Source organism: Jatropha curcas, chromosome 9 (genome assembly GCF_041381405.1).
Source record: "Jatropha curcas cultivar XTBG-Jc1 chromosome 9, XTBG_Jcur_1.0, whole genome shotgun sequence".
In the NCBI taxonomy this organism is placed as follows: Eukaryota; Viridiplantae; Streptophyta; class Magnoliopsida; order Malpighiales; family Euphorbiaceae; genus Jatropha; species Jatropha curcas.
In genome coordinates, this window is record NC_143159.1 from 7,028,010 (window position 1) to 7,052,075 (window position 24,066).

The 24,066-nt window shown below is 33.4% G+C and overlaps 3 protein-coding genes across 5 annotated transcripts; 2 read left to right on the forward strand and 1 right to left on the reverse strand.

The window, feature by feature from the left end:
- Window positions 1-834: 834 nt before the first annotated feature.
- Window positions 835-8,733, reverse strand: JMS09K11.7 (ubinuclein-1). 3 transcript variants are annotated; one of them, XM_089726137.1, is made up of 13 exons: window positions 8,212-8,733; window positions 7,645-7,731; window positions 7,451-7,543; window positions 7,234-7,310; window positions 5,593-6,190; window positions 5,098-5,197; window positions 4,473-4,585; window positions 4,236-4,319; window positions 3,347-3,472; window positions 2,696-2,833; window positions 2,534-2,581; window positions 2,124-2,234; window positions 835-1,563 (listed from the first exon to the last, which is right to left on the reverse strand). In XM_089726137.1, exons 1-13 carry the CDS (start codon window positions 8,443-8,445, stop codon window positions 1,087-1,089), a joined length of 2,286 nt encoding a protein of 761 aa, XP_089582263.1. In that variant the 5' UTR covers window positions 8,446-8,733; the 3' UTR covers window positions 835-1,086. The 3 variants fall into 3 exon arrangements, with proteins under 3 accessions (XP_089582263.1, XP_089582262.1, XP_089582264.1); XM_089726136.1 differs by having other exon boundaries at window positions 4,236-4,322; XM_089726138.1 differs by having other exon boundaries at window positions 2,133-2,234; window positions 4,236-4,322; window positions 8,212-8,731.
- A 4,045-nt stretch (window positions 8,734-12,778) lies between these two features.
- On the forward strand, window positions 12,779-17,041 carry PTAC6 (plastid transcriptionally active 6). Its single transcript, XM_012222931.4, has 6 exons — window positions 12,779-13,383; window positions 13,476-13,544; window positions 14,002-14,106; window positions 14,941-15,060; window positions 16,497-16,586; window positions 16,663-17,041. The coding sequence occupies exons 1-6, from the start codon at window positions 12,886-12,888 to the stop codon at window positions 16,777-16,779; spliced, it is 999 nt and encodes a 332-aa protein (XP_012078321.1). The 5' UTR covers window positions 12,779-12,885; the 3' UTR covers window positions 16,780-17,041.
- Window positions 17,042-20,775: 3,734 nt separating this feature from the next.
- On the forward strand, window positions 20,776-23,747 carry PI (K-box region and MADS-box transcription factor family protein). Its single transcript, XM_012222932.4, has 7 exons — window positions 20,776-21,142; window positions 21,277-21,343; window positions 21,951-22,012; window positions 22,104-22,203; window positions 22,317-22,346; window positions 22,480-22,524; window positions 23,395-23,747. Exons 1-7 carry the CDS (start codon window positions 20,955-20,957, stop codon window positions 23,536-23,538), a joined length of 636 nt encoding a protein of 211 aa, XP_012078322.1. The 5' UTR covers window positions 20,776-20,954; the 3' UTR covers window positions 23,539-23,747.
- Window positions 23,748-24,066: the final 319 nt, after the last annotated feature.

The following is a 24,066-nucleotide window of genomic DNA, read 5'->3' on the forward strand; positions in this document are numbered from 1 at the left end:
GAGAAGCCAATATTTTAAGTCTAATATGTAAATTAGAGAAATTAAAAGAAATGGTTAAAATTGCAAATATATTTAAAAGTATTTTGGAACATTAAGCCAACAATATTCATTCATTAGCATAGTACATTTGGGTAAACTTTTACAAGGGTAGGCAAATAATTTACCAAGGCTCAGCCGTACCGTAAATCATAAAAAGCTGGGCCCAATGGAACCACTGGACGCGGACAGCTTTCTATTGGAGCCATGCTACGAAATATAACCATTCAACTGCATAACGATTACCATGTTCAGGCCGGTTAACGTAATAGTATGTCGTTTCATTTACCATTTCAAAAAAGTGATTACAGAAAAAAAAAAAGTTAAATTTTTTAATGTAAGAAAAAATTTATTAGTATATATTATTGAAAGAAAAGTTGTAGTAAGCTGTTACAGAGGAAAATACTACATTTAGGCCACTCTGGTCTCCGCAAACCATGATAATCCACGCAAAAGATTAAGGCTGGACAACAATAGATAAAACCGACCAAATTAAGGCACACCAATTGGTTGGGTTCAGTTTCTTTTTTAAAAAATCTGTTCGGTTTCATTTTAATAGGAAAAAAAAAAAAACCCCAAAAAGTAAATTAAAATCCAAAAACTAGAGCAAACAGGTTTAACGATTTTGTTCAGTTCTACAGACAATCCAGATCAATTTGATGTTTATTTTTGTATACAAAAAATTGATTTATTCAATTTGTACAAATTCACTCTGGTTTAAACAAACTAACCGAATGCCCACCCTACAAAATATCAATTTAAATACCATGATAAACGGGGAATAACAGAACAACAAGGTTGCAAAGATACACGTCAAAGCAAATGCATTAATCGAAGAAGAGAAATACAGCATTCTGCCATCTCCTATTCCAAAGACGAAACTCTATTGGACAACGCACCATCCAACACTTAATTACAAAAATGGTAGCAATCAGCCAGTCAGAATTAATAAAGCCTCCTAAGGAGAAAATAAAAGAAAAGAAAAGGAAGACTTTGTTACACAATTACTTCTATGGTATAAATTTCCTACCCTCAGTCGACTATATGAAGTCAGCTAGACTGTTCAAAACTTGAAGGAGTATTCAACTGAAGGTTTAACTTCTGAGGAAGAGATGATACCTGCTTAACGGACTTCTGTCTTTCTTCACTAGATTGGTTATGCAACTTCTCAGAACGGAAATGGGTTTCATCCAACTCTTGCTCTGATCTCCTCTTTACCTTTTTCTTTACTAAGGCACCATCTAGTCCTATTTTTGCCTCATCCATGGGATTGCTTGAGCTTCCTTTTGGCTTATCTTGTTTCAGCCTTTCCACATTTGGTGCATTCCTTGAAGGACTTGGTACCCGAACAGCTGTTGTTGCTGAACTGGGTATCGACTTGCTAGCTAGAGCTAAGACCGGACCAACTGTCTCAGCAGGCAGCCTCTCTCGCATATACTGTTGCTGAGCAACAGAACCAGCCTCAGCTCGAGCAGTCTCATCCAATCTAGGTGCCAGCATCTTTTTTCTCTTAATTTTTTCCTCATCCTAATGCAAGAATGAAAAAGATGTGAATAACTGAAAAACCAGTACATTCAGAGTCATGTACCAGACAAGAACAGAAGTGGTATTTTGGAATGAGTGATAATAAGTGTGAAAGAAGTTATGTCCTATCAAACTAGAAATTGCTCAGTTACAGAGCATGGATCACTGGGTACAGGGAGTAACATTGATAAAGACCATGGCTATAAAGGAAATAAATAGCCGATGGGTGTGAGACACTTCATTTCCAGTTCATCTTATTACCTCAAACACAAGACCTTAAGACTTTGACTCCACATTAGAGCAACTATTATCAAACTTAGGCATAAATGACTTCCTTTGATACTTAAATACCTTTGAACAAATCACCATTAATTAGACTACAGTTAATATACAGGAGCGAATTCCACTTTCAGTTCCTGTCGACACATCCACTAGCCAGGAGTATTGAGTGGGAAAATTCAAATGTTAAAAACATTAAGGTATTGTCAGCAAATCCAACCAGAAACTATATCAGAATGGACATTCACGAAGAGAAGGGTAAAAGAAGAAGTGAGCAAGTGGACCTCATGCACCTTATGTCTGTTGTACAATGCCCTTCGTCTCTCTTTCGCCCTACAGATTGCTCGCTTGATCCCATGGTTGTCCATGAAACCACTTGGCCACAATTCTGCAAGCTGAATCATAAATGGAGGTCAAGTGTCAAAAACATATTGCAGCAAATTACAAACAATAACTTTTCCTGAGGGAGTCAAAGAAAGCTAAAGAAGTACGTAACTGGAAGGCCTTAAAGGGTATATGTTCTAGAGAAAAACATAGTCTGGTCATAAAGAGAGAGAGGGAGGATACAAGTTGGATCAATTTGATCTCTAGCATCAATAAATTAGTACCAAAAAGTTTCAGCGAGGACAGCACAAGAGAGAGCACTCCCTTGCACCCCTTTTTAATTTAATTAAACAAGTAAAATAAAACATACCTCTAGATATAACTTTCTGACTTGTGGCCCAGCATCATCATCCAGTCCCTAGAATAATCAAAAGGTAAAGACCAAAAATCAGATAACTAAGGCTACAGATTTCTCAAAGATACATGAGAATTCTTCAAGAATAAGCATTGCAAGCAAGTAATGTATTAGTACATCAACAAAAAGGTCATAGAGATCACAAATTTTGTCCTCCAACACAGCATCCATGCTAAATTTTCTTTTTAGGGATCCTTTTTCCTGTGAAACATTTTCTTGAAAATCGTCGGAGGCTCCAGCTTGTTGCTCCAATGCCTGAGAAAGCAATAATAATAAATTTCACATAAAGTCAAACATTTGTCATTGAGATGCTGAAAAGAATCAATTAACTGTTAACTGTTTATCAGCTACATTGGGAGTTAAAAAGCAATAAATAAATTAGCATGTTAAGTTGAATCACCCATGCAACATCTAAGATAGATCGTAATTAATAAATATTACTGGCTACATCAAGACTAAAAAAACACATATCAATATTAGAAACACCAAAGTCTGTTAGTCTACGATAACCAAATCCTCACACCAGGGGGGTGGGGGAGGGGGGAGAGAGATTGAGAGTGAAGTAATCAGAACAAAGGACTTTCTAATTAAGCCTACAGTGAAAGCATCATACAAGAAAAGGAAAAACAGAGAGGGGGACTCCAATTTCATCAACCATTGCCTTCTATTTAATTTTCATCCATGTTATCTTAAAGGCCCTAAATAAAAGGACTCTTCCCACTGTGGGGGGGGGACAGGGTGTGGGGAGTAGAGATTCAATCAACACACCTTGGACTCCAAAGACGGGACATGTGTCTTAATCATCTCGGCAACTTCTTTCTTTATTTGTTGAAACCTATCATCTTTCTCCTGCTTTGCTGACAAGCCCATGCTAATCATTACTTTTAAGTTCCTCTGCAGCAAAAACAGACTGCGTCATGTTATGGCAAAATTAATTTACATCACAGGAACAAGCAAACGCATCTGCATGAAGACTATAATACAAATGAATACAAATAATATTGATAAAATTTTCAATGTACCAAAAAAGAAACAATATTGAAAATAACAATTTCATTTTTTAATTGACATAATAACATTATTCAATGTTTCATTAAGTCCATCACAGTTCTGTAATGGAAACACATATTAGGAGTACTGATAGACCACTATAGCCTCTTATGAAGATCAGAATAGAATCAAAGCAAGTAAGCTGGTCACTAGAGTTATACAAACACTTGCCATAATATAGTTTATTTTACATAAACAATTAGGATCATAGCAACTTCAAAAATCCTTAATACTAAATTGCGTGAGACAAAATCAAGAGCAAATTGTCAAAGAAACTCATAGAAAACATTGGATGCAGTTTCAGTGTTACCGTAAAAAAAAAAAAAAAAAAAAAAAGGTTTCCAGATTCAATTCTGTAGCAATAGCCAAAATGAGAAACAAAATAAAGAATTCAACAAAAAAGCAATTCTGCATCAATGAGAACTAAAAAAAAAATTAAGAGAATTACTAAATTGCAAACAAAATACAACATCTACAAGAAAATAATCCTCCAAACCCTTCCATCCAGCTGATGGAAGTTACCAAGATAAGAATTGAGATTGCAAAGACAGAGAGACTAACTGAAGTAAAAGCATCGAGCAGTCATCTTTGTTTTCCAACAACTTACCTTGAGTGTTCTGAGCTGTATTAAGTGACCAAGAATGCTCATAAGGCGATTGATTAACTCCTTTGATACTTTCCCCTGGCTTGCCTGCTGCAACAATTATGAAGTAAAAATCTTATATTTCCTTGAAATCTCTATTATAACTATCAAATAAATAAAGTTGAGAACATGAGAAAAGATTTTTATCAAGTACAAAATCAAGGAATAAACAATCATGAAAATGTCAAGAATTTACATTACCGCTGCCAGTCTAGCAACTTTAGCAAGCTTTAGCTTTATTTCTCTAGGCAATCTCCTCTTAATTGTCTGTGATGAGGCATCTCCCTCTTGATTTTCCAAAGCCGGCGGCCTTGCTGCAGTATTGATGCAGGAGCAAAGATCAAAAGTTGAGAATTTAGGAATTTTCTAAAATTACTATTCACATTACTCTAGCAATCACTACTTATACTACTGAAGCAATTTTCAAATCAGGGTTATTTTATGTTTTATTTAATTAAGACTTTATTTAGAGTAGTCAAATCATTTTTCAATTGGGAATTACTATTTAGGACAATTTTCTAGTAGGATTTATGTTTTAGTCCGTATGCTATTAGTATTTGCAATTAAAACTATTCTAGTAGGATTATATGCTACTGGTCTTTATTTTCCAGGTTGTGTCACTAGAAGATTCAACACCTTTTTGGTTGAATTATGTTCTACTAATTCACTTATTTCAATATTCTCATCTAATCTACAATCTAATCAGTCAGGGTTATTTTTGCTACATCAAGTATTTTACAAAAAGAAAGAAATCTGAATCAATTAGAAATCATTCAAACCATCATACAATTAGGAACAGAAGTAGTACAAGACTTTTGAAGCTTACATTCAGCAACCATCCTCTCCAATTCCCTGATGGCATTTTCCAGCATTGAACTCTTGGACCTAACACTAGAACCATCCTTTCTATGGACATGCGAAGGTTTCTGCACAAATATCAAAATCAAGACCAGCAACGCAGAAAATAAAGTGGCCATGATAAGAAGGGGAAAAAAAGTATGACATAACAAAAAGCCTTCTAATATTAGCATGAAAAGGATTGGTAATTTTTAGTTAGAACTTAGAATTATACGGTTCTAGGATTTATTCACATGCATGCAATAGTTCTTTTATTTTCAAATTCAACTTTTACTCTCTACAAAGCCTAAAAGTTCAAATAGAGCTTGATGCATCTCATATTTGTGTGTAGAATAGTGAACTCATAGACACAACATCAAGTTCCTTGTGTCCAGATTTTGCAGAGTTACAATGCATAGAACAGTTCCCAAGCTAACAATTTGACAATGCAAAATAATAAGAATATAATTTTAAAAGCACTTACAGTTACTTGCATGGAAGTCTTGCCATCTGGCATATTAAGGTCAGGCAGCTCACGGACACCATTCTTTTCTCTTGACCGTACTGATGGTTCAATTTCATTACCACTGGTTATCGATTTTGCTTGCAACTTGGATTGTGGGTAAGCACTTTTATCATGATATTTCTGATGTGAGACATCCAAGGATCCACTTGTATCTTTTGACTTGGTCACATTCTTCCCTTGGAAACCTCCAGTCTTTGGCTTTTCAACATCCTTGGCCTCTGCTAGAGAAACAGAAACATCGCCATTTGAAACTTTTACAGACGATGAAGGATCCAAATTTATTTTAGTTTCAGCAGATTTCTTCTTTGCAGAAATTCCAGATGCATAGAGTACATTTGGAGTTTTCACTTCCTCATAGCGTTCATTTGTCACAACCAAGCTTTGAGAAGGATTAGAAGAGTTCTTTCCGACCAGCACTGCAGTCTTCCCAGCTGCTGACTTACCAAGCTTAACATGTTTATTTGATATACGATCATCACCCTCACCAGGAGCCTTAGTTAAATCTTTTCTTCGTCTTTTCTTTGCTTGCTGATTAGGTATAACAGTAGGTTCATTTCTGGATGGGAAATGAATGAATCAGTAAACAGGTACTATAGAAACTAATAAATAATCAGAAATCTAAAAGTACAGAATTTGTTCTTAAAATAGATCAGATAAAAAGTACCTGCATTCCCAAACCAATTTAAATAATAAAATTATAGCCGGTAGCAGATGTAAATATTTCAGAAGCCGAAGTTAGCAAAGGAGTTGATGCCTCAAAAATTAACTCACTATAGGAAACATCAGCAATGAGTGCTTTCACAGGGTCATAGCCAACAAGTAGACAATTTCAAAACTACCTCTTGCACCGAAGTCAACAACTATGGACAAAGCTGCAATGTCATGTATCAAGACAGGAACTCGAAACTAGCAAGCACATTTGATGGTAGTGGACTAACGCAGAAGCAAAGTGCAACAGGGACAAAAGACATGTCATATACTCTGGTTTGAATTGTGATGTGTTTGGTAATAAAGAAACAGAAATCTCTTTTTGTAAAGTTGACATTTGTATCACCAAGGCAACTTCATATGCGAGCATTAATAACTTGAAAATTCTTTGGTTGTGAGAGTTTTAGTAGTACTTTTATGGATTGGGAGGATAGCAGGGTAATTGCACAACAGACTTCCTTAAGCTTTTTGGATTCCCAGATTTGTAATCACTCCTACAGACATGAATTGGAACCAAAGCATCCAGAATGAAGCAATAAAGTATTGACCACTAAGCAGACATTTTGCAGACTTAATTCAAGAAGGCCAAAAGAACCTAAGAGATTACTCTCTGTTGCAAATTTGCAATATTGTGACTCCTGTAGGCATACAGGACAATGTTTCAACAAATTTGATGGAGAGACTGGAAGAGATGCAAAAGCGATGATATTATAGTTGTAAAGCCTTTATTTCGATCTTATTACAAAGTGGAAAAACAATTATCAGAAGGTTCAACTCAAAAGTGCTCGGTGAAAACCAAATAGTACTCAGCAGAAAAGCAGTTTGAGCTATTATATAATAACTAAGGCAACTCCTGATGGCAGAAGTACAATCAAGTAAAAGATAACTTACATGCGTTCCAACTTTCCCCTGTTAACAAAGAATCCATTGTGTTTTATTGCTGAATTATCCACTTCGAAATACTCATCCTGCAGAAATGATTTCAATTAACATACAGAACCCAATTCATATGTAAATATTTTTAAACAATTAATATTAATCAGAAATAAATAGATACAAAACATAGAAATGGGAAAAAAAAATATAAACATTAGATAGAAATGCCAACCAGCTCAGCATCATCAATAAAGGAGTCATCCGTATCATACTGATCATCATCAGGGATATCCTTTAGATCTTCCTCATCACTGCTATCCTTGCCCTGTGAAGGATTCAGTCGTATGAGCACATGTAATTCTGATTGCAAATCAAATACAATAAAAAGGAAAGGAAGTAGTAAGCATGAGATAAAGCATAACATACCATGTAAAGACGTTCAATCTTCTCAATTACAGCACTGAAACGACTTGGAGCAGGCGCATCCTTATCTTCATTTTCAGCTGGTTGTCCCTGGAAGGTCAAGCACAAGTAAGAAAAGATTTCACACTGCATGAAACTCAATTGACAACACAACAAACACTAACAGTAATACTTATATTGCATGAACAAGTATAAGATAATTTTTGTCCTTTTCCTCGTTCAGTCCCATAGGTAACTACCACAATACTAGTAAATACCTCTCAACAAACAGGCAACTAAAAATTTTTAGTTGATTCTCAAACTCTTAATATTCTTAATCATCTCGTACATAGCTGCACAACTCATTCCCCATATCCACTTCTTCCTTTCATTTCCCACAATTTCTCAGCAACCAAACAGAATTTAACTTGGCAGTTAACAAAATGCACACAAATAAGTAGCTTACAAAAATAATTACAGCTTGAAGCACCCTCGAACTTAAATTTATCAACATTGCAACTTCTTCAATGACTAAAAGGAGCAAACGCACAGATAATTATACACATAGTATGTTAGATTGGATGCGCTTACGGGGGCGAGGCGAGACTCAAGGTTGGGATGAGCGTTGGCAGGAGGCGGGTCTGAGGCTGGTGCGGATCCACTATTGACCTTGTTTGCGTCTTTCATGAGCTTTTTCCATGATACGAATGTCGTCTCTCCGGGTCGAAGCTCCACCGTGAATATTTGCCTGTCACCTAATTTCACATACGACGGCGTTAATCTCGACGACGATTCCCCTCCACCGCCACTAGTCCCTTCCTCCATTCGTCGGCTCACAATTCTAGGGTATGGAATTACAATTGGAGAATTAAGATTAGACTGACATAAAGACAACAGGTATTTAAGAAAACCCTAGATATTTATGGAAAGAGAGAGGGGTTGTACGTTTAGGCCACAGTTTTTGAAGAGGGAAAGAGAGATAGACAAGAGGAAAGCTGGGCGGGATGCGAAAACCGTTTCTGGGGGTTTAACTGGAAAAGTGAATTTTCTGTTTTAATTTTCTTGCGTTTTCTTTCCCGAGAAAATTTGAGGGAGGGAAGGGGAAAAGGGCGGGTTGGCCTTGCTCCGTTCTAGCTATTCTCCATGCCTTGACCCGACCCGGTATTGAGCCCATTTTTTTTTTTTTTCTTTTTTTTTGAAAGGTAGCCCAGTTTATTTACGAGTATTCTTCTTTTTGTTTTTTCAATAATTTTTTTGAATGAATTTAAATATTAAATTGGTCTCTTGAACTTTTTCAAATTAATTCATCAAAAAATTTATTTGTTTCTTAAGACAACGGGTGACAGCATGTAAGAGTAATGATTTAAGCATCGTTGGGCAATAGCTTTTTAAACGCTACTTTTTATAGTATTCAGTAACATATCATTTGAAATAATTTTTAGAGATTAAGGTAAATATTTTATAAAAAATTGACTAATGTAATATTTAGCTTTTTAGCGTTTTATGAAAAGTTATTATTTAGAGCCATGCAATATTTAGCGTTTAGTATTTTATAAAAAATTACTAAATAACTAACCGTTAATTTTACCGAATAGACCCTTATTTGGTTAGACTTAGTCTAACTCAAATCATAAACCAAATAAAATGAAAAATATTTTTTATTAAAATGAATGTATTTCTAAGACAAAAAAAGGATAAGATAAAACGACCTTTTTAAAAGATCTCTATTTGTTTTATTGGTCTATCAGTGGACCTATATAATTTCCAAGAACAATAAAAAGAACCTACACAAAGACGACATCATTGACACGTTGGATGAGAACATGAAGAAATCTTAGGCGATAAAAGAAAGATTTACTATTATGTCAATGTATAATAGTCAAATACACCGGTCAGGACTTATTTTTTTCAAAATACATGAGTACGTCCTTAACTCTGAGTAGTATTCCCATATATTTGATTCGTGTATGGTAAGGTTTATTGCTTGTATACCCTCTGTCTCTTGAGTGTTGTTACTTTGCTTGTTCATTGTATAGACCTTCAAATGGGAAATCTCTTTCTCTTTTGGAAGGCCTTCCATTAAATATCATTTTATTTTTAAACGATTGAATGTGCTTTCCGGTTTTCTGAAAAAATTTCTATTCTATTCCAGCTCTCCATTCATTCAGTCTCTCCGCCTATTCCCTCTATTAATCCATTCCGTATATATCTATAGTCGTCTATCTCTTATTCTTTGAGCTATCAGTCTGCGTCGTCCATTACGTACGTTTCTATCCAGTCCTATTCTAAGGTTATGTTATAGGAATGAGCCTCATATTGAAAGTTTTTTCAGTAGAAGCTTTTGAAGCTTTTTCTTTTGGTTGTTCAATTTCGATGGAAGTTGCAACTTTTATCTCGATCTAATTGTTGAATCATTTCGTCTATTTGTTATTGTTTTACCGTGACTCAAAGCGCATTCAAAGGAGAGAGAACCTTTTTATAACTAAAATACCCTTCAAGGAGAGAATAACCTTACACTTACATATGCTCTTTTGTTTAGTACACCACCATTATGTCCTCCTCTAGTTTATGGAGACTAGAGTTACAACGGTTGAGACTAGTAGAGGACGACTCCAAATCAGTCATTAAGCTCCAATTTTTCCTTCGTTTAGATGATCGACGTCCCCTTTATAAGATTTAAACGTCCAAAGTTCACTGCAACGGCGTTGAGCGTCTTCTCTGATGTGAATTTTGACGTTCAGTAGCTAAAGAACCAGGACTATCTTCCAATTGATGACAAATAAAATTCTTTTGTCTATGAAATTTGTCTATTCCGCTACAAACTCCATTCATTAAGACTGTCAATACACGCAACTTTCACACCCATCATGTCAACATTTTCCAACTGATCCAACATGTACAAACCACAACCACTGAAACACTATATTTTAGCCAAAAATTATCAAAATAGAAACGACAACTATAAGCATAAACATCATTCAAAACAGTCTGAATTAAAAGTGGAGCATGATCATGAATTGGGTGAATAAGAGAACCAACCATGTAATCAGATACATGTAAGCCCAAGCATTATTAAAAACTGCCTTATCCAGTCTTTCTCTTACACAATAATCTGACCCTTTATGATTTTTTCATGTAACCAGAAAAAGGAATATCTATCAAATGATAACAATTTAGAGCCTTACGAAAGTCAATAAAAAGAAAAATAGGATGAGGGGCTCCACCTTCCTTCTCCTTTTCAGATAAGAGATCATTAAAGTCTCCTATGCAAAGCCAAGGCTGTGAGCTCCCTAGCCACTAAAGTCTACAACAGATTTCAGGAAGAGCAACTTCTATTCCTTTTAAAGTACCCATTGAAGCTTGTCAAACGCCGAACTAAGTCTCCATCTCCAACATGACAATCAACAAAAAAATTTGTGAGCAATCAATTACATTAAACTTCATTGAATCCTTCCACAAAATACACAAACCTCCACTTTTACCTAAACGATCATCCATAAAATAATTTTGAAACTGCCATACAATGAACTTATTCCACACGATTACTATTAATAACGATCTCCACTAAGAAAACAATCTCAACTTTGTAACTCAAATAAAAATCTTTAAGTACATGTACTGTTTGAGGGTGATTAAGCCCTCAACAGTTTTAGGTTATGATTTTCATGGCTTCTGCCTGAACCCGCCTCACATAATCAATCAATATTCTATTTTTTGATACATTGATAGTCAAGGCTACGTCCTTTGTTGAACTGTACATGATTTTCATCCCATACAGCTCCTCGACGGAACCCTAATGCAGTTCCATTCAAGCCTCAGTTCTTCCTTTTTATGATTTAATCAATACTCATAAAAACTATCAACATGGCCAAATGACTACAAAAGAAGCAGAAAAACAATGATCTTCTCATATTTAAACTGGATAGAAGACCTATCCATACACCGAAAAATCTTCTTTATTCATTTGATTTCTAATGTCCAACCTTGTCATTAATTATGCGCATAAAGTTGCCACTGCCATAAATGTTATTATGCAGATCATACTCTAGGAGAGAACCAACAAAGTTTTCAATAAGTCTAGCCATTTGTTTTGACATGTATCCCTAGGATAAATCATGAACCTGGATAAGAAATCTGCATGCAGTAATGATACTGTTAACGAATATTGTCCTTCCTTGAGTTTATGTCGAACCAATAAATGTTTATTAAACGTTCAAGAAATCATTAACCATCTATTCCCATCTTATTATAAAATTTGAAAGGAAAGAATTTGGAACCTAATTCAAAGATACGAACACCACCCAGCAAGTGCCATAAATCAACAAATATATTCCACATCGCTTAAAAATTGACTGCACTCATTGTTACATGCCCACCATACATTTTTCATATGACAGTTTCACAACCTCTTGGAATTATTTGCATCAAAGCCCTCATCCTCCTCATTTACGAGAGATAGATGGGCTATAGAGTCCTCCATAACAAAACACAAAAATGATAAACCCTAAAACTCAAGAAAGAGACGTGCTTCATGAGCGAACAGAACAAAAATTGCAACTCAGTTTATATATAATTTTAATAATAATTAAAAATTGACAGTTAATTTATTTTAAATTTTTTTATTTTCTCTAAAAATTCTAAGTTATAGAATTTATAAATAATAAATATTTTTTTTATTTTTTATTTGGACGAATATATAGTTTTTTTTTGAGTAGAAAAGAGAAATTAAAACAATTAACTAGAAGACCATGTGGAGATTCATAAACCTAACTTCCAAACACATCGATTAAGCATACTTGAAAAATCAATGAGCAGATGCATAATTTAATCATTAAATTTAGATAAAAAAATCTTATAATATCCCTGAATTTTATTTTTTGTAAATCTCACATCGCCCTATTAATAATATTTTTTTAAAATTTATAAAATTTACTTGTGATAGAATCTATAGATAATTAGTATAGCTTTTGAACAATAATTTTTATATTTTCATCTATTCAGTAAATTTGAAGATCCATTTGTTCAAAGTACAAAGTTGAGGCGGCGACACCTTGTCTTCCCTAAAGATGGAGGGGTAAATTTATGTATAGGATAGGAGTAGTAAATTTATGTATTGAGCTATATATATATATATATATATATATATATTTTTTAATTTATTCGGCTTAGAAAAAAAAAAAAAAAAAAAAAAAGAGCACAATATCGTTTTCCCTCCTTCTGTCTCTCCCGTTCTTACCTCCCGAACACTCCTTACTCCTCAACGCTATGGCCATTATGACCTCTCTGCACCTCTTCTCTCCGCCACCCTTCACTGCTAAAACCCCAACCTTAACCGCCAATAACACTATCACTATCCCACTCTTCTCCTCTACCTTTAAATTCAAGCCCATTTCATATAATTTCCTCAAACCTTTAAAAAAACCAAATTTGTTCATTCTCAAGGCCGACGAAGGCGACGGAGATGAAGTGGGGCCCGACGACTACGACATGGACGAGGAAGAGGCGGAGGAAGTGGATAACAAGAAGGATTACGACCTTGATTACGACCCTTCAGCCGTTGTAGCTGCTGCAAATGTTGGTGGAGATGAGGACATTGCTATGGTGATTAGCAAGAGCTTTGTGTCTACACAAGGATGGGATTCTGAAAAGATTGTCGATTATCGGATTGATGAGGAGGAATTTCATAAGATTAGTTTGTTAGACTGTGATTTCTTCATAAGGAAGCCGCCTGACCCAGATAATGATGTTTATGATTTTAGGGAGGTCAGTAGTGTTTTTTTTTTTTTTTTTGTTAGAATTTTGGTCTTTCTGTGTATTATAGCTGATTTTGTTATCTGGACTTTTGTTGGCTGCAGATGTATGTTACTCCGCCGGATACTGATATTTACGCTATACCAAAAGTTCTAGCTCCAATGCCACAAAAGGTGATATAATTTGTTGTTGGTGAATGCCTTCTATTTCAAGGCTATAGTTTCATGCAATTTCACGAGAATAATATAATTAGGAAAGCTTCCTTAGCTATAAAGCTTTAGTCTTGTTTCTTGCTTCTTGAACTGGAGTCATGTGAAGAAATAAGGGCTCTTTTTGATCATTTATATACATGCTTCACTCTTATAAAGCAATTTTAATAGTATTAGTGGCACAACTGCATACTACATATCTCTAAACTGAATAGCTTCTCAGTTGGCAGTCATTCTTGGAATAGACAATAGGAAATGCTCTGATGTGGTACATTCAAGGAGCAACTATATTGTGAGATCATTAGCTCAATTGTGGCACAATACCCACTTGAGTTTTCGATAAAATAGCTAACATCATACTTTAAGAGCCAATAATTTTTCATTGTACATTTATGATTGTTTTGTTATTGGAAAATTGCAGTACATTCGCTGTGCAATGAGTGATTATGGACGTTACAATGTAACAGAACCACCTATTGATGCACCTCGTGATCCATTGTACAAAAGTGAGAGAGAGATTTTGAAGGTATGATTGATTTTATTGGCTAGCATATGCGCATTTATATGTATTACATGCAGTAGAGTGTCATATGAATCATCATTTTTCCATTTTTCCATATGCTATTCATAAACATTCTAATATAATTCTCGTCAATGTGAAATTTGATTTTGTTTGATCCAAATCTTGTAATTGATGGACTAAGATGATCGGCAACTATGCTTTTAACTCTCACCTTTCTAGGAGGATGGTCATTGCATTTATTCCAACGTCTGTAGCTGGTAGCAATTTCTAAAGAAACATTTATTCTTGACGTCCACTTGAATTTGCAGGTACTCATGTTATAGTAGTCAGTATGCATGAGTTCTAGGATTGATTTTTGTATCCCACCTTTATCTCAAGTATCTCTGTTTTACTACCTAATGTTTCTTCCAGTCTTATTTCTATGAACTCCTTGATTTATGTTCTCACGAATCCTTGTCTGTTTGACTGGAAGAGAACATGTGTTTAATGGGATATTATATCAAGTTATGGAATTGATGTAAAATTATCATACTATTGTTGATTGCCACATAAAGTTCCTCTGAAGAGGTTTGTAACTTGTGGAGTATGACATACAGTAATTATGGCTAAAAAATTCAGAAGCCTGTCTGTTTTAGAGGTAAATGTTTGGTAGTGGCAATTTTTTCTCAATATATTTCAATGCATGAGTTAGTGAACTAGTAGCCATTTCTAAACTATAGATTGATGTATTGGGAGATTGTTTTACAGAATATGGAGCTCAAAGGGTTGCCATTTTCTTTTCTCGGTAATTCAATGTTCATAAAGCCACAACATTACTAAATTGATTTCCTCCTGCAGGTTTTCTTGACGAAGCATTATAGAAACCGAAGGTTTGGTGACCCAGAATTCGTGTTAGATTTTGAGGAGATATATGTTATTGATTCCAAAACAAAGTCAATAACTAGAGCAAAAGTAGTGGTAATTAATTTAATTTTAAGCTGTCTTTTTGTTTATTTACTCAAGTTTATCCCTTTCAAATTTATATATATGGCATGTAGCAACTTGCGACAAAGCTTTAGGGCTTAGGTTTAGGTTTTTCTTTTGTTTGATCAAATTCTCTCCTGATCCTTGATTTGATATCAAGGGGAGTATGATCTTAAGCACTAACCATTCGTCTTTTCAGTGGATGGCTCTTGTTACCTTTCACCTGAAGCTGCTTCCTGAAAGGAATGTATGGAAATATCCTGGGCCTCAAGGCTGTTTGAACCATACTTTTTTCACAATATTAAATTCAACATTATGTTTCCCTGGCTCCATTGCGTCAAGGAATTTCTTCTTCAGAATCCTGGATCTGCAAGATCTGATTTTGGAATGATCCATCATGATTTATGTGAAATCAGTATTATATCAGGCAATGCCAATGGTTTCAAAACTGACTTGATAGGGGAATAGAAAGGGAGATAGAGGAAGAAATCCATACCGAGAGGTTCAGTAGGAATATGTTGGAAAAACCAACCCATAAGAGAAAAGTCCAGGGTTAGAGCATAAACGAGATTTGATCCGAACTTACATAAATAAATGTGAAGTCTTTCAATAAAATTCTTAGAACCTATGCAACATTTTGTTTTGTGGTTTCTGGAGTGTTAAGAAAGGATATTTGAGTTGTATAATTTTCTTTAACAATGCCACGCTCTGGCCACATTTGACTATCTCCAGCTCTGAGGGGCCACACAGATTTGTAAGACCAATTCCATGCATTCCTGTCAAATCATCTGGTCAAGTCAGGATTTGATCACACTAGGCAACACTTGATGGTCAGGGTTAATCTGATTTGGTTTCAAAAACTTCAGACTTGTAGGTCCTTCATGTAATTTATGTACAATGCTAACTGCATAATTGGTTTAGAAAGTGCAATATGTACAATAGAGGCATTGTTCCAACTGCATGTTATAACTGTTTCTATTTGAACTTTTCACCCTTCCTTCTATATACAAAGTAAAAAAAATAAGAAGAGAATCATTTGTATTTTTTTTTCTGATAAGCATGATTTTGTTGGCTTTCCTATCATATTCACTAATTTTCAATATTTAAATAAAGCATTGCCTATGTGCTAGACCTCAAGCTGAAGATGATTGCAGGACATTAGAAAAGATAAGGATTCTAACTGTGGAGAAATTTACTATTTTTCCATGCTGCTTAGTCTGACATTAATATGATTGTAATGGTCCGAAATTTGGAACTATTTGCATTATTTACTTTGTGTCTTAAGATGATAGAGATTACATGAAGAATGCTCTTTGTTATGTCTATGAATCCATTAACTTGCTATTGAATTTTAAAGATCATATTGGCTGCTTATGTGTTGATTTCTTCATCTTCTTTTTTGCTTATTGCTTTGCGGTTGATGTGCTTAGGTCACAGTTCCTGGAGGAAGAAACAGGGACAGAAAGAGCGACTTGCTTGTGATACGTGATAATGGGAACACCTTCAAAATAATTCATGCAGTAACTATCCTTAACCTAAATCTCTCGAAGTTTATCATTTATCCATTGTGTGATTGATTTTCTCCATTTATTTTAGAGTGAAAAAGATGATCCAACAACTGTAATAGAGAGGGAAGAATGGGCCAAGACTAGACAAGAAATGGAGAGACATCTCAGAAAGCTTCGGGACTTCAGCGTTTCAAATTGGTTCTAATCAATCAGAGCATATGGAGACTGCTTAGTATAGACGAAATGTGTAGTGAAATGCAGCTTGGTCGGAACACATGCAGATATATCACATCCTTGACTCTGGTTGAGCTCATACTGCCGCGATTGCAGAGAAAAGTTTTTGCTTATGCTCAAATTTTGTATTTTTGCATGGAATGTTGGGCGTTCACCCAGCTATCCTGGCTTTCTATTTGCAAGTATGTAATGTAGAAATTTCCTTTATATTAAGTGCTATTTTATGTTCTTAACCAGTGATCCATGCATCAAAATAGGAAAGAAAAACAACGATTTATTTTTTACGTGGTACCTTACAAAACAAATATGTTAGTAGTTCCCGAGAATTGAACTTCTCAGAAAGTAGATTGATTTGAACCAAACGAGACGTAAACCCTTTTAAGTTAATGTTTTAAAAGCAACCAGTTGGTTAGTGCTGAATTTGGTTCCTTAACATCTGCTGCAATCAGATTGGATTGGTGATCAGGATTTCAATTCGAAAGGATGCAAATTATTTGAAGATAGTTTGCCTTTTGATAATCTTGCATTGCCTTTTTGTTTCCCTTTGCCTTTCTCTTTATTTCTTTACCATGAAACTGTGCTAGCCATGGGCTGAGCAGGGTTTGGGCTGTGAATTTGGAACCTCAGTTTATCATCAGGAAGTATTGAGCACCAACATCACATTGGGGCTCCTGGAAACTGGTAGTTTTGATTATCTCACCTTGCTTTCTCTTTCGTTGCTAGTTGGCAATGTCGTGTTCTTTGTCTGCAAGTTGGAGACAAAGGGCTGCATGAAGTTTCCCCTCTTTTTTTTGTATTTTTTTAAAAATTACCATTGGGTAGTTTGGGATTAAGGCTTTATTGTTATTGTAGATATTGTACAGATAAGAGTGTCCCTAGGCACCACTTTGGGATTGGCTCTTCTCCCAAGGTGAGTTTGGTGGCAATGCCCTTTGTGCCTAGTATGTGTATTCAACAATTAATTTTAAGAGAAAGGGAGTAGTTATTTTAATAACTCTGAAAAATAAAAACAAATTTAATGTCTGATTAAAAAATAAAGAAGAAAAATTAAAATGAAGATAAAAAATAATCCAAGAATAACGATGGAAGTGAGTCGGGCATGGATAATGGAATTACCATACGTGACGGATAGAGATATAGGTGTATGGACATATGTTGTCTATTACCTGCTATATTAAATGGATTTGGTCAAATATTTTTTCTCTTTACCATGTAAAAAAGTTTTTTAAACGTGTTTGGCTTCATATACTTAAAAATTTGCAGAAATTTTATCAATTTAAGGATCTTTTAAACATGTTTGAGAAATATATATACATGGAATGGAATGGAAAATTCTAAATAAGTTTCAATATTAGATATTTAAATGAGTTTGGAATGTGTAACAGTAGTTTAAAATTTTTTATCCACTTGCTTCCACCCATCAAACCTCACTTTTAAAGGTAGAACAACAATGGATGTAACAAGTAGAAGCTGGCACTTTCCTAGTGAGTGTTACATATAGGTGGGGCTTGCAAGCAAAATGTACATTCTTACAATCAAAGTATATGGAAATTGGAGCAATCAACAATAAAAAGGTAGAAGAAAAAAAAAAAAAAAGCTGTGACTTTACACAACAAAAGCAATTCTTTATCCATTTATCCATGTCTATAGCCTGACGTTTAATTTCTCATAAAGAGTGAGTGTGTATGTAAATGCTACTTGTGCAGTACTTCACAAAAGAAATTCATAAAGAGTGTATTTCTGCACATTTGCTAAGCAGAATTGGTGGTTTAAATTGCAAGCCCATGTAAAACAAAGTTAATTTGCATTATCTAGATAACATGGAAATCACTTTGGTAAAAATAATAATAATAATAATAATAATAACAATAATAATAAGTTAGTTGGTGTTCAATAACATGATAGTTGGTGTTCAATAATATGACTAATAGTTTTTTTTTTTTTAATTTTTTATATATTATTTATTTAATTAAGAATTAAGTTAAGTTAAAATTTATTTGAAATAATAATTAAAAATTTACAATATATATGTTTTAAATAATTATATTGTTTATAATTACGTATATTGTCATCAATTAAAACTTATCTTTTAAATTTGCAACACTTAATTTTTTTAAAAAAATTTACTAAATATTATCTCTAATAGAGGAAAAGAGTAAAGGAAAGAGATTTAAACATATATATATATATATATATATATATATATATATATAAACCAATCCACTTGAACGTTACTCGAAACTCTTGCTCTAAAAAGTTCATGCAATAAGTTTAATAACGAATTTGAGCTTGTTTAATAAATAGGCTGAGCTCATTTTTTAAGTTTAAATTTATAAAAGTGTATTTTATTTTAATTATAAATTGTAAATAAATCAAGTTCTAGTTTGATTTTCACTGTATCTTAACAAGTCAAGCTCTGGAATTCGAAGGCTTTACTTAAGTTGGCTGATTTACAATTTTAATACCAACTTATTAATGATTTTAAATCCTAATTTGATTAGGTGCCTAGGTTATTTTAACTACTTTTGGAATCAAACTATAATGGATTAAAACAACAATATTTGATAAAAAAAAAACAATTTCTTTTTATTACTAGACCTTTGTATTATTCTTGTCCCCTTTCTCATTCCTTTCAAAGCCACATTTTAATGTTTCATGGCAGTGGCAAACAATGTACCCAAATTACTTTTAATGTTTATACTGTTATCGCAAAGTTGAATTCAATGTAGCATCCTTCTATATCTAAGATTGTACAGTGTACAAAAACTTACATCCTGAGACTCCCCTCATGGGTTTAATGTTCATTGAGGCAATTCCACAAGCACTTGTAGGCTAAATCCTAGGCACTCTATTTCATGAGCTTGACAGTTTTAGTTTTGACCCTGAAAATCATATTCCTTCCTTAGACAAATGGGTCATATAAATAAATTTAAAAAAAAAAAAAAATTAGGGACCCATTTGCCTTTTTGACCCATTCTTTGCACAATTTTACTGAAGAAGAACCACCTTGAATTCTGATTTGATGGTTAAGGTCTGATTATTATACCATATTTAGTTCCATCACTCGAAACTTTAGACATGACTATCACATACTTCTAAGACCCTAAACTGTGACAACTGCCTATGTACGACATGCACTACTTCATTTTACGTATCAAAAACACCCTAAACTCCCTTTCTCCTGCCCTAAGGTCTTGTCCATGTTTACACATTTAATAATTATGTTTTAAGTTTTTTATTTTATGGGGTTGATTTAATTAGTTTTTTTGGGTAGGTATCCTTTACATTTTTTAAAATTTAATTCTATAGAATATAAAATATTTTATCCCTCTTAATAAATGTATTTTTCGAGAATCGAATATATTTTTTTTTCTTTTATGGGAATTCTGACGATACACACTTTATTTATTGATATATAACTAAGATTAATTTAATTAGTTAATAAATAAGACTTGCTCTTTATTTTATTAAGTTTTGATTCTTGAGTTTAGTCAAGATGATTATTTTTTTTATTTATCAAAATTTTATTTTCGGCATAGATACTTTTGTCTTTTGATTAGATTAATTGATTTAATACATGTAAAAAATTAATTTGTATTTGCATTTTAATTTTTATATACTAAGCAGAAGTAAACTACATGTAATGTCTTTTGTTTTATTTTCCAAACTGAAGTTTACAATGTTAATTGGAATAATTTATCTCAAAATAAAACAAAACTTAAAACAATATATATAAAAAATAATTTGTAATATAACCAAAGAAAAAAGAAAATGTCTTGTCACATTTCTATAAACTAAAGAACCCTAAGCCTAAACTCATCATCAATTAGCATCACTACATTACCACATATAGGGAGAGAGAAAGGACCAGTGGTTAACAGGGTGAAACGAAAACTACCAAAGCCAAATCAAACATCAGATAAAAAGAAGATGTCTTCCCTTCTGTCCACAGCCCACAAACAAACCCTCTCTTCTGTGCCACCAAGAAAGTTTCATATCCTCAAACTCATAATAGTAACCTCCTCTATTACTTTCCCATCTCCCTTTCTCTTTCTCTCTTTATAACAATTATCTTCTTCTTCTTCCTCTGCACACTTATCTCCATTTACTTTGAAGAAAAGAAAAAGAACAAGAACAGAAAGAAAGATGGGGAGGGGCAAGATTGAGATCAAAAGGATTGAGAACACAAGTAACAGGCAGGTGACCTACTCCAAAAGAAGAGCTGGGATCATGAAGAAAGCTAAGGAGATCACTGTTTTATGTGATGCTCAGGTTTCTCTGGTTATTTTCGCTAGTTCCGGAAAGATGCATGAGTACTGTAGCCCTTCTACTTCGTATGTACATATAATAACTTGTTAAATGTCTCTCTCTCTCCCTCCCTCTCTCTCTTTTTTTTCTCTTGTAATTTATTTGTTTTTAATTTTCTTTCTTTCTTTTTTTTTTAAAAAAAAATTTTAAACCTGTAAAGATTGATTGAAATATTGGACAAGTATCACAAGCATGCTGGTAAGAGGATATGGGATGCTAAACATGAGGTGGGTTCTGATTCTTTCTTTTATCCTTTGTTTTTTTTTTTCTTCTTGAAAGCATGGGGAGTTCTAATGGAAAATGATATGGGTCTTTATTTTTTTTGCTAAAAATAAGATAGGAAACATAAACTATGAATCCTATGAACAGATCTACAAATGGGATCTGTATATTTTTACTGCTATAATAATATTGTTGAAAAAGAAAAGAAAACTAAAAATGGAATGAACTGCAACATCTAAATATGAGTAGATCTGGTAATTTATTATATTTATATATGTATCCTTCCTTTGCTTTGCAAAATTTGAAAGAACACTTTAGATCAGAAGTAAATGAAAGTTATTCCCATAAACGGATTTTTATGAGTTGAAATGATTTGTCTTTTCTTTATCTACACTACAAACTTCAAGGAGAGAGGGCCTGAACCTAGGGTTTTTCAATCAACTTCTTTCTGGGTATTTATGTATAAGAAGCACATACTAATTAACCATCATGTAATACAAAAGATCTGAATATTGGCTATCTTTGTTTTCATGGATGTTTATCCTTTTTAATGTTAATTATTGTGAAGACAATTTTAACATTTTAGGGTTTTTGTTAATAAACAAATGACAGAACCTGAGTAATGAGATTGATAGAATCAAGAAAGAGAATGACAGCATGCAAATTGAGCTCAGGTAAATCTTTCTCCTTCCCTAAATCTCTCTCTCTCTCTGTGTGTGTGTGTGCGTGTGTGTGTTTCTTTCTCATGAAGTATGATATTTGCAGGCACATGAAAGGGGAAGATATAGCTTCTTTGAACCACAAAGAGCTTATGCATATAGAGGAAGCCCTTGAAAATGGACTGGCCAGCATTCGTGACAAACAGGCCAGTTGTTAAATCTTTTTCACTTGATCATACTAGAAGAAAGAAACTATCTTGATAATCATATTCTCAGTACTAATTTAAACAAGTTCTGATTGTCCATTTTCTTGTCACAGATGGAATATTTGAAGATGATGAAGAAAAATGTATGAACATTAATTTTCCAATTTAGCCTAATTTCTCTTACTTAATATAATTTTTCTTTAAGTATATATATCTCTCTCTATATATATATGTATCCTTTTTAATATGTTTTTTCTTGTATCTAATAACTTCCAGGAAAAGATTTTGGAGGAGGAGAACAAGCGTCTGAGCTTTATTCTGGTATGTTCTCTTCATTTCATTTTATTCAAATTAATTAAGACTTAATTAATTAAGAATGATACATTAAGCGATTAATCAATAATTACTTTAGATGTTTGTGCATATATATACACACAAAGATACCAACAACAACAAGTCTTTCCTATTTTGCTAATAGGAAAGGTAGTGAGTGGTTTTCTTGGGTGAGTGCACCTTCTAATCTCTGTTAAATACTCAGTATTAATTAATTAAAGCCCATAAAAAAAATCAAGAAATGCAACAAGGTCACAAGTTGTGAAGATCTGACAAAAAAAAAAAAAAAAAAACCAATTAGTACCAAAAATAAGAGGAAGAGTGAAAAAAGAGTTTATGTACACTAATCAGTGCTTGATGACACTTAAAAGTTGGTGTCACCTCAAGGAACAATTTGTTTCACATCGGACTAATTAAGTATTCCAAGCCTGCTATTGCCCTAAATAGTAAAAATTTTGCACTCTGTATCATCCAGGCATAGCCTGATTGATATACCTAATAAAATATCAAGTGGGATCATAGGTTTCATGCTAGAGATTAATCATGACAAGAAAAAATTTTATATATGAATTGTAATTTTTTTTTGGTTTACGAGATTCGAATTCACATTCGAGCCTGGTTGTAATGATTCTAGATTTCGACCCTAACCTTGCAAGTTAAATTCATTTATCTGATGATCTAATCATCTATTGATTTAATATACCATTTGATTGTCAATGATCATTACTTTTAAGGAAAAATAGTCACGAATCTTGAAACGCACGAAAAGATACGAGAAGAAATATAAAAAAAAGTAATGATTTTTTATTTATTTATTTTTATTTTTTATTTATTTATTTATTTATTTTTTTGATACAGCAACAACAAGAAATGGCTATAGAAGAGAATGTGAGGGAACTGGAAAATCCTTATCATCAACATAGGGTGAGGGATTACAGCTCCCAAATGCCCTTTGCCTTCAGGGTGCAGCCTATTCAGCCAAACTTGCAGGAGAGAATGTAACATATATATATATATATATATATATGTGTGTGCGCGCGCGTGTGGATGCCTTAATTATGTGATATCCAAAACCTTTCTTAAATAAGCTTGTTAAAGTAGCTATTACTACAGTGCTACTAAGTTGTGTGAACTTGGCTTGATTAGACTACTTGTTAATTAATTAAGGCCTTCATGACCTTATTTATATTAATTTATAGTTTATTAAAATATTTTTCGTGGTTGTATAAAATTCTAGGGTATATATATGCTGTGATTGGATGATTTTTCCCAAATTATTTCCAAAAGACAATGTGGAATGTAGTTTTTGGGTTTTAATTTGAGGTGTTTAAAGCTCGTTTGTTTTTGAAAAAAATTTATCTCGAAAAATATTTTCTAAATGATTTTATTTTTCGACATTTTGTTGCAATATTAAAAATTAGTTAAAAAATATTAAAATCTTTAACTCATAAGATCATAAAAGTATTTATAATAATAGAATTCTATATTTTAAAAGTTTTATTGTTAAATATGAGAAAAATGTACCGGTGG

Bases quoted from the DNA above. Each gene is read 5' to 3' on its own strand.
- PTAC6 (XM_012222931.4), top strand. From the start codon at position 12,886: ATGGCCATTATGACCTCTCTGCACCTCTTCTCTCCGCCACCCTTCACT. The intron at 13,384-13,475 runs GTCAGTAGTGTT...TGTTGGCTGCAG, and splicing joins ATGTTTATGATTTTAGGGAG to ATGTATGTTACTCCGCCGGA. The intron at 14,107-14,940 runs GTATGATTGATT...TTCCTCCTGCAG, and splicing joins GTGAGAGAGAGATTTTGAAG to GTTTTCTTGACGAAGCATTA.
- JMS09K11.7 (XM_089726136.1), bottom strand. From the start codon at position 8,445: ATGGAGGAAGGGACTAGTGGCGGTGGAGGGGAATCGTCGTCGAGATTA. The intron at 6,191-7,233 runs GTAAGTTATCTT...TTTCCCATCCAG, and splicing joins AGGGGAAAGTTGGAACGCAT to AAATGAACCTACTGTTATAC. The intron at 1,564-2,123 runs GTCCACTTGCTC...TTCTTGCATTAG, and splicing joins ACAGACATAAGGTGCATGAG to GATGAGGAAAAAATTAAGAG.
- PI (XM_012222932.4), top strand. From the start codon at position 20,955: ATGGGGAGGGGCAAGATTGAGATCAAAAGGATTGAGAACACAAGTAAC. The intron at 21,143-21,276 runs GTATGTACATAT...AAACCTGTAAAG, and splicing joins TACTGTAGCCCTTCTACTTC to ATTGATTGAAATATTGGACA. The intron at 21,344-21,950 runs GTGGGTTCTGAT...AACAAATGACAG, and splicing joins TATGGGATGCTAAACATGAG to AACCTGAGTAATGAGATTGA.